This window comes from Oncorhynchus nerka, linkage group LG25 (genome assembly GCF_034236695.1).
Source record: "Oncorhynchus nerka isolate Pitt River linkage group LG25, Oner_Uvic_2.0, whole genome shotgun sequence".
Classification (NCBI taxonomy): domain Eukaryota; kingdom Metazoa; phylum Chordata; class Actinopteri; order Salmoniformes; family Salmonidae; genus Oncorhynchus; species Oncorhynchus nerka.
Window position 1 is genome coordinate 23,511,859 of NC_088420.1, and position 13,738 is coordinate 23,525,596.

The 13,738-nt window shown below is 44.8% G+C and overlaps 1 protein-coding gene across 1 annotated transcript in view; it reads right to left on the reverse strand.

Annotated features, from left to right (window-relative positions):
* Nucleotides 1-13,738, reverse strand: part of LOC115109244 (neurocan core protein-like) — a 204,321-nt gene that overhangs the window by 168,108 nt on the left and 22,475 nt on the right. Inside the window, exons 5-7 of the mRNA XM_065009929.1 lie at nucleotides 3,073-3,200; nucleotides 2,129-2,422; nucleotides 522-1,415 (exon numbers count right to left, since the gene is read on the reverse strand). Of these exons, the coding sequence (XP_064866001.1) occupies nucleotides 522-1,415; nucleotides 2,129-2,422; nucleotides 3,073-3,200 (1,316 nt within the window). The remainder of the gene's footprint in view (nucleotides 1-521; nucleotides 1,416-2,128; nucleotides 2,423-3,072; nucleotides 3,201-13,738) is intronic.

Below are 13,738 nucleotides of genomic sequence, written 5' to 3' on the forward strand. Positions count from 1 at the left end.
CTGATACTCTGGAAATTGGACCATTTGCAACACAGAGATACTGTAGTGTCTAGGAAAAACAACTAGAGGAAGGCTGTACAAGCATTTCACTACACCCGAAATAACATCTGCTAAATATGTGTATGTGACCAATAACATTTAATTTGATAATGCCAAATGTAATGTTTTTTTTATTTTTATATAAAAACTTTTTTTGGTCTATTATACTTCCATTACTCCTGTAAATATTGTCCTGAGACAGTGTTTAATAGTCTGAAACAAACCTTCACTTTATTTACCGCTGAAGCAATAAAGGACCTGAGCTGGCATCCACAGAAAACATATTTTCAATTTACTACCTTCGTAAACAACGCATTTTCAATTTAACACAAGCCATTGATTTGGAAGAAACACTGAGGTGGAGCAAATAGGAACGGAAAAAGAAAGCAACTTTTAGAGAGAAAAGGAACTAAACTGAAAGGAGACACGATGTACTCAGCCAACCCACATAGACTCTCTGATTGATGGATTGTGGTTCTTACCATTAGACGATGATCCTTGAGGGTTGGTTAGGGACATGCTAGGACCCTTCCTCCCAGGCTGGGTGAGTGTGTATTGGATCACAGGGCCCAATGGGACTAACGTGACCACCTCTCTATCCTGATCAGGCAGACCCTCCTCTGTGCTGGTGAGTCCATTGATGGATGTCTTGAGCAAGGAGCCTCGAATCCGATGCTCTATGATAGCGTTGTCCGTGATTCCTTTACTGCCCAGCTTTTGCTTCCCTTCGGTGGGTGTGACTATAGCCAACCCCGGGGTTGTCTGATCCTGTACTCCTCTCACCTCGGGAAGTGAGGCAGGTGTGGCTGGGAGAGATGCCTCTGTGCCAGCCTCCACAGAGCCTGTCCAATACCTGAAGGGCTTCATCAGGTTGTTGACGAAGCTGTGGAGAATGTTATTGGCTGTCTGGGTCTGGAGCACTGGAGAGGCCTGGGAGGACAGAGGGGAGTCGGACGACCCGAAACGCCACTCCTCATCCCCCTCGCCCTCCACCTCTTCCTGGGCAGAACCTCCGTGGGTCTCTAGACTCTCCAGGACAGACAGACCCAGGGTGCTGGTATTGGGGCTGGAGGATGGGTTCTGAGGGGCCCCAGTCTTAGATCGCCCCTTGGTCTCCTGGTTCTCCTCTCCCCAGCCCTGGGTACTCTCCCCTGGCCGGAGGTGGATTACCACGTGCTCCTCAGAGATCTCGGAGGACTCGTTGCCTCCAGTGATGGAGCTGATGCCCTCCTTGTCCAGGTCTGCCATGCCAGTCCAGGTGGAGGGATGGGGGTAGGGGGCAGAGTGCTGGGGCTCAGTGTCTGAGGAATTGGCCTCTGGGTCTCTGTATTGGAGGAACCCCACTGGCTGGGCTGCCTGGACTCCTGCTTCACGTTCTGGAATTATATGAGAAATATATTAGCATTCCTATTTGCTTTCCTGGCAATAAAGCATGGCTTTAAAAAATTAATATTTGCAATAAGCTGCCATGTTTGCAATAAGCTGTGAATCATCCATATTCTTAGATGTTGATGACCTCTGTTTTTGGTTTTGCTTTAATTAAGAAAGCATACATATTATATTAAGATACGTTTTTACACTCTCCTGGGGTGACTTTACTTAAGGGCAAAGTCTAAGATAAGACTTCATTACGTCTGTATCAATTTAGTGCCTGTCAATCATTCTCCATGACACACTGAGGAGCTAATGCAGTCTAATGCAGATCACACTCTGCACAAACACAATCAAATCCACAGCACACTGGAGCCTACCGTTGCTCCAAAGTGAATTTGAAACTAAGTTAGACAAATCTCCAGTGGTCCAGCAACATTATAAACACTTTAGAATGACACTGCAAGGACATTGAGGCTGCAGCCAGTGTATAGAACTCCGTTGGCTCTCTCTAAGTCTGCATTGAGAGCTTGGAAATGCTGATACTGGGCTCTAGCTGATTGCTACAGTAGAAGACTTCAGATCCCAGAAGGGACCAAAATGTCACAGAATCCCCTCTGTGATAATTCATTAATTCATGCATGAGACAAACAACCCGGACTAATTAACAGAAATTAAACAGAAAGGTTGCCGTGGCGATGTCGACCCCGGCCGTTACCTCGGTAGCAGTAGGCGTCAAAGCGGGTGGTGGTGTCTGGGAAACCAGTGCGGTTGGGGTTGTGGTAGACAGTGCGCACACCCGGATCATCCCCGCCACAGTTGCGTCGGGGAAGGTTTATGGGGTAGCGCACACTGCCGTCGGCCAGCCAGCCTGGGTCACACTGGTCCAGGCCAGTCTGCCAGGCTTGGTAGAGCTGCCCTGCCGTGGCCAGCTGGGCTCCCAGAGAGTGGCAATGGGTAGAGGCTGTGGCCAGGCTCAGCTTCTCTGGTACAGACGAGTGGAACACCTCACCTGGGAGAGGGGGATGGAGATGGAGGTATAATGAGGTATAGTGTGAGGGGAAAGAGAGATAGGTATGGGAGGTGAAGTGGTACGGAGTAACAGGGGAGATAGGGGAATATGATGAGAATAAAGTACGAGATGGTTAGAGTGGTGTGAAAGGTAATATAAGAAGTGTCAACGGACAAGATTGAACAGGAGGTCAGTGAAGCAATGACCCATGAGTCATGCAGAGTCATTTCACAGAAGAACACTCAGAACCATAGAACCTGACAATGAACATCCATCCTATCCAGCTAGATAGCCCAGTCATTTGCAAGGTGTCAAGAATTACACTTCTCATAAAATTATCTCATCTACTTCCTGTAGAACTATTAACTGACAGGTCTGGCTCTGCACAGTAACAAATTACCCAGATCTATTTTAAAGGCACCTTCTGTGAATATGACTCCATCCTCCTGTAGCAGTTTCCCTGATCCTGGCCACGGCATTATTACTCACCACCCAGCTACAGCTTAAATCAGTGGTTCCCAACCAGAGGTAATAGGACGTGAATCTCTTTCTCTGCCTAACAGGAGAATTAAGTCAGGCTGATTCAGCATCGTAGCTCCTGGGGCGTCTGGAACATTGCAAGGCCATGGATGACTAACATCTGATTGTACCTTGCAGTTGCTTGGCAAAGCAGTAGACATCAAACAGCTCGTCAGGGGCCCGATTGCCGTAGTTGCGCACTCCAGGTGAGTCCTCCCTGTCACCATAGCAACCCGGCCTGGGTGACTGGATAGGGTACCTGTGGAGAACGAGAGAGGGAGGGGAGAGGGACGAGGGATGAGGGGAGCCAAATAATTTATTTGATTTATATCCAGGCTCCAACTGTGCAATTACTCTAAAGCACTGGTCACCAACCTTTTTTGAGTCGAGATCACATTCTCAGTCAAAATGAGATCACAGTCAAAATGCAAGCCGAGATCTACCTTAAAAAAATTTTTTCCATGACTTAAAAAACATAACCTATACACAAAACAGTACTGTAATAATGAGGTTAGTGCCGTAGGCTATAGGCCCAAACATTATCACCACATATTGGCTTTGCTTGAATTGTTGTTCTTGTAGTTATTCCTGTTGTTCTTCAGACCATTACAAAAAAATCAACATTTGAGGTAAGTTAAATGATCACACTGGTAATAGATCAGTTGTTTGTATTTGTATTTATTATGGATCCAGGCAGCAGCTACTCTTCCTGGGTTCCGGCAGAATTAAGGCAGTTATACAATTTTCAAAACATTACAATACATTCACTACAGAACTCACAACACACTAAGTGTGTGCCCTCAGGCACATACTCCACCACCACAAATCTACAACACAAAATCCATGTGTATGTATGTGTATAGTGCGTATGTTATCATGTGTGTGTATGCATGTGTCTGTGCCTATGTTTGTGTTACTTCACAGTCCCTGCTGTTCCATAAGGTGTATTTTTACCTGCTTTTAAATCTGATTATACTGCTTGCATCAGTTACCTGATGTGGAATATAATTCCATGTAGTCAGGGATCTATGTAGTACTGTGGTGCCTCCCATAGTCTGTTCTGGACTTGGGGACTGTGAAGAGACCTCTGGTGGCATGTCTTGTGGGATATGCATGGGTGTCCGAGCTGTGTGCTAGTATTTTAAACAGAAAGCTCGGTACCTTCAGCTTGTCAACACCTCTTACAAAAACAAGTAATGATGATGTCAATCTCTCTTCCACTTTGAGCCATGAGAGATTGACATGCATATCATTAATGTTAGCGCTCTGTGACTATACCAAATAAGGACCAGCTGTGCTGCCCTGTTCTGAGCCATCTGCAATTTTCCCAAGTCCCTCTTTGTGGCACCTGACCACACTACTGAACAGTCGTCCAGGTGCGACAAAACCAGGGCCTGCAGGACTTGCCTTGTTGATAGTTTTGTTAATAATTCAGTGCAGCGCTTTATTATGGACAGACATCTCCTGATCTCGGCTACTGTTTTATCAATGTGTTTTGACCATGACAGCTCAGCTCAATTTTCACATTATTAATTTGGGATGTAGTTGAGGTTTAGGGTTTAGTGAATGATTTGTCCCAAATACAATTCCTTGCTACCCATTCCAAAACGAACTAGCTCTCTGTTGAGTGTTGCAGTCATTTCAGTCGCTGTAGTAGCTGACGTGTATATTGCTGAGTCATCCGCATACATAGACACACTAGCCTTACTCAAAGCCAGTGGCATGTCGTTAGTAAAGATTGAAAAAAGCAAGGGGCCTAAACAGCTACCCTGGGGAATTCCTGCTTCTACCGGGATTATGTTTGAGAGGCTTCCATTAAAGAACACCCTCTGTGTTCTGTTAGACAAGTAACTTTTTATCCACATTATAGCAGGGGATGTAAAGCCATAGCACATCAGATTTTCCAGCAGCAGACTATGATCGATAATGTCAAAAGCTGCACTGAAGTCTAACAAGACAGTCCCCACAATCATTGCATCATCAATTTCTCTCAGTCACTTGTGTAAGTGCTGTGCTTGTTGAGTGTCCTTCTCTATATGCGTGCTGAAAGTCTGTTGTCAGTTTGTTTACTGTGAAATTGCATTGTATCTGGTCAAACACCATTTTTTACTAAGGGTTGGTAACAGGCTAATTGGTCAGCTATTTGAGCCAGTAATGGGGGCTTTACTATTATTGGGTAGCGGAATGACTTTAGCTTCCTTCCAGGCCTGAGAGCACACACTTTCTAGTAGACTTAAATTGAAGATGTGGCAAATAGGAGTGACAATATCGTCCGCTATTATCCTCAGTAATTTTCCATCCAGATTGTCAGACCCCAGTGGCTTGTCATTGTTGATAGACAACAATATTTTTTTCACCTCTTCCACACTGACTTTATGGAATTCAAAATTATAATTATTATCTTTCATAATTTGGCCAGATATACTTGGATGTGTAGTGTCAGCGTTTGTTGTTGGCATGTCATCCCTAAGTTTGTTTATCTTGCCAATGAAAAAGTAATTAAAGTAGTTGGCAATATCAGTGGGTTTTGTGATAAATGAGCCACCTGATTCAATGAATGAATTTCCCCAAAATGTAATTTAAGGTGCTCCAAAGCTTTTTACTATCATTCTTTATATAATTCATATTTTTTTCATAGTATAGTTTATTTTTAATTTAAATTTAGCTTAGTCACATGATTTCTTAATTTGCAGTACATTTGCCAGTTGGGCTGCCAGACTTACTTGCCATACCTTTTGCCTCCATTTTTAAATTCCTCATCCTCATTGTCTTAATGGGTGCGTGCACATAAATAAATGTGTCAAGTGCAGCGTCTGGTTGCTCCTCATTACACACCACAGGCCAGCAGCGTCTGGTTGCTCCTCATTACACACCACAGACCAGCAGCGTCTGGTTGCTCCTCATTACACACCACAGACCAGCAGCGTCTGGTTGCTCCTCATTACACACCACAGACCAGCAGCGTCTGGTTGCTCCTCATTACACACCACAGACCAGCAAATATTCTTTACATCAACAACATATGAATCACTACAAAACGTATTGTATGACCTCTTATACACTATATTAGGCCCAGTCTTTGGAACTTTGGTTTTCCTGGATATGGCTACTATATTGTGATCACTACATCCTATGGATTTGGACACTGCTTTAAAGCACATTTCTGTAGCATTAGTAAAGATGTGATCAATACATGTTGATGATTGCATTCCTGTGCTGTTTGTAAATACCCTGGTAGGTTAACAGACAACCTGAATCAGGTTGCAGGCACTGGTAACAGTTTGACGTTTTTTTCTTGAGTGGGCAGCTTGATGAGAGCCAGTCAATATTTAAATCACCCAGAAAATATATTTCTCTGTTGATATCACATTCATTATCAAGCATTTCACACATATTATCCAGATACTGACTGATAGCACTTGGTGGTCTATAGCAGCTTTCCACAAGAATGGGCTTTAGGGGAGGCAGATGAACCTGTAGCCATATTACTTCAACAGTATTTATTTAGTTATTGACCTCATGGACCTTGTTTCTCAGTCTGTATATGTTAAAATATGGGATATTTTTTGCACTTTTCTGGGTTGCTTGATTGTTGTATTACTTGTGAGGCACATGTTAATAATTTGTAACCTGATTAAGGAAACTAGGTGTATGTCGCATGTCACTACTTCACAGGAGAGGCATTTGAATGTAAACCATTTTTTAAATCTAGATGCGTTTTTTTTGGCAGAAATGCATTCTGGAATATGTGAACTTTCATGTGCCTTAAGTTGTTTTCTATCCCATAAATACAAATAAAATAGTTAAATTACGAGCCTATTTGGTATAGTCACAGAAAAAGACAGGAGCCTTCCCACTAGCCATGATTGGCTGAGATAATGGATGGGCTGGACATGCCGGGAGATGTGTTCGGATTGGTCTGCCATGTAGCATGCTTCTGTCTATAACATGAGCTGTTCAGTATGTGTTGAAAGTCCTTTCTACCATGCCGTTTTTGAAAGATATATCGTCATACAAACGCTCCACACCGCGTGGCCGCGGCCACCCTAATCTGGTGGTCCCAGCGCGCACGACCCACGTGGAGTTCCAGGTCTCCGGTAGCCTCTGGAACTGCCGATCTGCGGCCAAAAAGGCAGAGTTCATCTCAGCCTATGCCTCCCTCCAGTCCCTCGACTTCTTGGCACTGACGGAAACATGGATCACCACAGACAACACTGCTACTCCTACTGCTCTCTCTTCGTCTGCCCACGTGTTCTCGCACACCCCGAGAGCTTCTGGTCAGCAGGGTGGAGGCACCGGGATCCTCATCTCTCCCAAGTGGTCATTCTCTCTTTCTCCCCTTACCCATCTGTCTATCGCCTCCTTTGAATTCCATGCTGTCACAGTTACCAGCCCTTTCAAGCTTAACATCCTTATCATTTATCGCCCTCCAGGTTCCCTCGGAGAGTTCATCAATGAGCTTGATGCCTTGATAAGCTCCTTTCCTGAGGACGGCTCACCTCTCACAGTTCTGGGCGACTTTAACCTCCCCACGTCTACCTTTGACTCATTCCTCTCTGCCTCCTTCTTTCCACTCCTCTCCTCTTTTGACCTCACCCTCTCACCTTCCCCCCCGACTCACAAGGCAGGAAATACGCTCGACCTCATCTTTACTAGATGTTGTTCTTCCACTAACCTCATTGCAACTCCCCTCCAAGTCTCCGACCACTACCTTGTATCCTTTTCCCTCTCGCTCTCATCCAACACTTCCCACACTGCCCCTACTCGGATGGTATCGCGCCGTCCCAACCTTCGCTCTCTCTCCCCCGCTACTCTCTCCTCTTCCATCCTATAATCTCTTCCCTCTGCTCAAACCTTCTCCAACCTATCTCCTGATTCTGCCTCCTCAACCCTCCTCTCCTCCCTTTCTGCATCCTTTGACTCTCTATGTCCCCTATCCTCCAGGCCGGCTCGGTCCTCCCCTCCCGCTCCGTGGCTCGACGACTCATTGCGAGCTCACAGAACAGGGCTCCGGGCAGCCGAGCGGAAATGGAGGAAAACTCGCCTCCCTGCGGACCTGACATCCTTTCACTCCCTCCTCTCTACATTTTCCTCTTTCTCTCTGCTGCTAAAGCCACTTTCTACCACTCTAAATTCCAAGCATCTGCCTCTAACCCTAGGAAGCTCTTTGCAACCTTCTCCTCCCTCCTGAATCCTCCTCCCCCTCCCCCTCCCCCTCTCTGCAGATGACTTCGTCAACCATTTTGAAAAGAAGGTCGACGACATCCGATCCTCGTTTGCTAAGTCAAACGACACCGCTGGTTCTGCTCACACTGCCCTACCCTGTGCTCTGACCTCTTTCTCCCCTCTCTCTCCAGATGAAATCTCGCGTCTTGTGACGGCCGGCCGCCCAACAACCTGCCCGCTTGACCCTATCCCCTCCTCTCTTCTCCAGACCATTTCCGGAGACCTTCTCCCTTACCTCACCTCGCTCATCAACTCATCCCTGACCGCTGGCTACGTCCCTTCCGTCTTCAAGAGAGCAAGAGTTGCACCCCTTCTGAAAAAACCTACACTCGATCCCTCCGATGTCAACAACTACAGACTAGTATCCCTTCTTTCTTTTCTCTCCAAAACTCTTGAACGTGCCGTCCTTGGCCAGCTCTCCCGCTATCTCTCTCAGAATGACCTTCTTGATCCAAATCAGTCAGGTTTCAAGACTAGTCATTCAACTGAGACTGCTCTTCTCTGTATCACGGAGGCGCTCCGCACTGCTAAAGCTAACTCTCTCTCCTCTGCTCTCATCCTTCTAGACCTATCGGCTGCCTTCGATACTGTGAACCATCAGATCCTCCTCTCCACCCTCTCCGAGTTGGGCATCTCCGGCGCGGCCCACGCTTGGATTGCGTCCTACCTGACAGGTCGCTCCTACCAGGTGGCGTGGCGAGAATCCGTCTCCACACCACGTGCTCTCACCACTGGTGTCCCCCAGGGCTCTGTTCTAGGCCCTCTCCTATTCTCGCTATACACCAAGTCACTTGGCTCTGTCATAACCTCACATGGTCTCTCCTATCATTGCTATGCAGACGACACACAATTAATCTTCTCCTTTCCCCCTTCTGATGACCAGGTGGCGAATCGCATCTCTGCATGTCTGGCAGACATATCAGTGTGGATGACGGATCACCACCTCAAGCTGAACCTCGGCAAGACGGAGCTGCTCTTCCTCCCGGGAAGGACTGCCCGTTCCATGATCTCGCCATCACGGTTGACAACTCCATTGTGTCCTCCTCCCAGAGCGCTAAGAACCTTGGCGTGATCCTGGACAACACCCGTCGTTCTCAACTAACATCAAGGCGGTGGCCCGTTCCTGTAGGTTCATGCTCTACAACATCCCAGAGTACGACCCTGCCTCACACAGGAAGCGGCGCAGGTCCTAATCCAGGCACTTGTCATCTTCCGTCTGGATTACTGCAACTCGCTGTTGGCTGGGCTCCCTGCCTGTGCCATTAAACCCCTACAACTCATCCAGAACGCCGCAGCCCGTCTGGTGTTCAACCTTCCCAAGTTCTCTCACGTCACCCCGCTCCTCCGCTCTCTCCACTGGCTTCCAGTTGAAGCTCGCATCCGCTACAAGACCATGGTGCTTGCCTACGGAGCTGTGAGGGGAACGGCACCTCAGTACCTCCAGGCTCTGATCAGGCCCTACACCCAAACAAGGGCACTGCGTTCATCCACCTCTGGCCTGCTCTTCTCCCTACCACTGAGGAAGTACAGTTCCCGCTCAGCCCAGTCAAAACTGTTCGCTGCTCTGGCCCCCCAATGGTGGAACAAACTCCCTCACGACGCCAGGACAGCGGAGTCAATCACCACCTTCCGGAGACACCTGAAACCCCACCTCTTTAAGGAATACCTAGGATAGGATAAAGTAATCCCTCTCACCCCCCCCCCCCCCCTTAAAAGATTTAGATGCACTACTGTTCCACTGGATGTCATAAGGTGAATGCACCAATTTGTAAGTCGCTAAATGACTTAAATGTAAATGTAAATGTAAATGTTAGTCATCGAGAACTACAAAAGATTTTCTACTTTTCTCAACATTGAAGCCCTGAATTTAGTAGGCGCTATTGACAGATCGGTTGGAAAAAGTGATGGGCTACTTTCTGCACACGCCAAGGTCAGTGTGAACCGGAGTGACTTGACAAAACGCTGGCCAGACAAGATGTAGCTACAAACAAAATGTAGTTAATTAAATAGTTACAGTCTGCCATGAAACGTTCATCCATGTATATGGGTAAGAGTCTAGCAACATTTTCAGATATAAGTTTCTAATTTAGTCAGAAAGTCATTTTTATTGAAAGTTAAAGTGTGCTGTTTGTTGGCTATGATCTGTGTAGTAATATTACTTGAATCAAAAACTGTTTGGCCATAACGACCATTGTTATGTTTGGAGGGAAAAGGGGGAGGCTTGCAAGCCGAAGAACACCATCCTAACCGTGAAGCACGGGGGTGGTAGCATCATATTGTGGGGGTGCTTTGCTGCAGGAGGGACTGGTGCACTTTATAAAATAGATGGCATCATGAGGATGGAAAATTATGTGGATATATTGAAGCAACATCTCAAGACATCAGTCAGGAAGTTAAAACTTGGTGTCAAATGGGTCTTCCAAATGGACAATGACCCCAAGCATACTTCCAAAGTTGTGGCAAAATAGCTAAGGACAACAAAGTCAAGGTATAGGAGTGGCCATCACAAAGCCCTGACCTCAATCCTACAGAAAATGTGTGGGCAGAACCGGAAAAGCATGTGCAAGCAAGGAGGTCTACAAACCTGACTCAGTTACATCAGCTCTATCAGGAGGAATGGGCCAAAATTCACCCAACTTATTGTGGAAGGCTACCCAAAACTTTTGACCCACGTTAAACCATTTAAAGGCAATGCTACCAAATACTAATTGAGTGTATGTAAACTTCTGACCCACTGGGATTGTGATGACATTTCACATTCTTAAAATAAAGTGGTGATCCTAACTGACCTAAGACAGGGAATTTTTACTTAGATTAAATGTCAGGAATTGTGAAAACTGAGTTTAAATGTATTTGGCTAAGGTGTATGTAAACTTCTGTCTTCAACTGCATGTGTCTAGACAATAGTGAACCATCCACTCAGTTAGATGTGGCTGGGGGGGGGGTTATAGCATTTCCTTTACATGACCCATCAATTTAGGCAAGTGTGTCGGGTAAGCGTCATCTGATAGCTATAAAATATTTATAAAAAAAAAATTCTGGGCACTTTCTGTATTTGATATTGCTACTATGCAAGTAACCATTTCAGTGTACTGTTTACACCTTCTGTATCCTGTGCATGTGACAAATAAACTTAGATTTTATTTGATTTAGTGTGTGTTTACCACATGACCTCACATGTCAATCCTTAAAGAGATGGGAGGGGCTAGAGCTTGTTACGGTGACTATATTACCGCCACACTGGTGGTCATGAGTCATGAAGGCAGTCAAAGACCACTTGACCGTTTAGTCACGTAATTAGGCTTCTTTAAGCTCTGATTGTGAATGAGAGACTGATAAAGTGTGTACAGCCTGCACAAAAAAACAAAGCTGAGCTCATGCCTTTCAAGCAGCTTTTTGCAAATCATCATTAGAGTCACATCATGCAGCCTTACAATGTATTAAAAATCAAAACATATAGCCCAACGTTTTTAGAACAACTAAAGTTACATGAATAACTCTAAATGTAGCATATAGGAGTACCTATTTCTTTGTTAACTGCTCAACACAGAATAGCCGCATGTGCTCACTCCCAAGAAATCACTTGTCGTGTGTGTTTTGTCCTATATTTATATATATATATATATTTTCTTTTCATTTTTAATCCCAGCCTCCGTCCATGCAGGAGACCTTTTGGTAGGCCGCCTTTGTAAATAAGAATGTGTTCTTAACTGACTTGCATAGTTAAATAAAGATTAAATAGAAATAAAATAAAAACATTAAATTGTTTGGAGAAAATATCCTTTCAATTTTATTCTTCATACTATAAAATAATATAAAACAATTCCATAGAATTCTAAGCCAATCTTGTCTGCTAAATGAACTAGTGTAGCCCACAGCCATATGGCATAACCAGATCAGGACCTAACACAAGGACAACTCAGAGTATGCTATTCTGTTCTTCTGAAATAGACTACATTTTCTTCATATCATGTTTCTTTAGAACTGTCTAAAATAAATCATGGATTCATTGTGAAGGTGTAGGCTATATTACATGGATTTATTAGACTTTTTAAAATGTAGATGTTCCGAAGGTCTGCATGTGTGGAAGTCTGAATGTATTTATGTTAATGCTTTCATTTTTATAGATTTTTTTATTTAGTTAACCTTTATTTAACTACCTTTATTAAATTAACGGTCAATTACCGTGAGACCAGCAGTTACAGTATTTGCTTGACAATCACCGGCTGACAAAATGTTGTGACCACCACAGCCCTAGGTGGGGCTAAGGTGCTGAATGGGTGTAGACAAAGAAGAGCTGTCCAGTAGGTGTACCAAAACATTCAAGGGCAATTTCTTAAAAGTGGGGTTACAAGTTTATCAACTTTCAAAGCAGAATTACTTTCCCATTGTTCCTCAACTGCAGTGCATGATATACAATTTCTATACTTTTTATACAACGTAAAAAAAAATCAAATTTTGCTACATAAGACTGAATCGAGGCGGTGGGTCACATTTGCTTTTTTTTTTTTTTTACTGAAGAGGGAGCGAGCAGCAGACGGAGGGTTTGCCTCTCAACATCCCTCCACTCCCCCTTTCCTCCACTGACACTGACCAAAAAGGGACACAGTCTTGTTGCTGATAGCGAAACTCGAGTCATACTGCATTATTTCTGCGTAATGCACAAATGAATGCTTTTACGCCTATGACCAAAGAAAGTGAAATATTCCTCGATATAAAAATAACAACAAAGCAAGCCTATCAATACACTTTCCTACTCATTTATTGCAACTGCAGTGCTGGTTGTAACACAAGTGTGAGTGGAAGTAGGGAGAAGGTGCATTTTATGGCTTATAAAAGTGTTCAATAGAAAGTGTTGACAGTGCTGGGTAAAAACTTAATGATGAACTCACTCGTAAAAGCAGCAGCTCTATGCTGTATTCGTTGACAGTCTCTCTCTAGTCATGTTTTTAAACGTTTTGAATACTCACAGTATGAACTTTGCTGTAGCTTTCTTTTATGTCTGCTACATTACTGCAGAGACGGTAATCTGAGCCATTCGATTGGCCAGTGGTAGGCCTATAGAGCACTTAATTTGCTTCCCCAGGGCCCGCCAGGAAGGCAGTTTGTACATTCAGACATCTGAAATGGTTCAAAATGAGAACACTTCGCCCAGGGCAGCTGAATTGGGTGTACCTTCCGACAACAGCGTGAGACGAATAAATGAAAAAATAGGAACACAGGGCTTATCGTTGAAATGCCTTGGGGATCGACCAGTCGATCACGATCGATCGGTTGGTGACCACTGCTTTAAGGTACATTGATTCAAACAGCATTGAGGGTGCAGGCTAAATGCTGATTAAGAGATGATGTATACAGGCATACAGGGGCTTATGGAGGGCAAAAGGAAGGAAGGCTTCTTACACTCAGTAGCTACAATCCTGCATGAGCTTGGATAGCAACCGTTGTCGTCAGACAATGTTATAGCTAAATCCCCCATCTCAGCCTTCCATCCTGATCGCTGATGTCTATATTTTTACATTATTAATTGCACATTTGCCTCGTCACTGATGTGAAGCCAAGTAGCTCTGG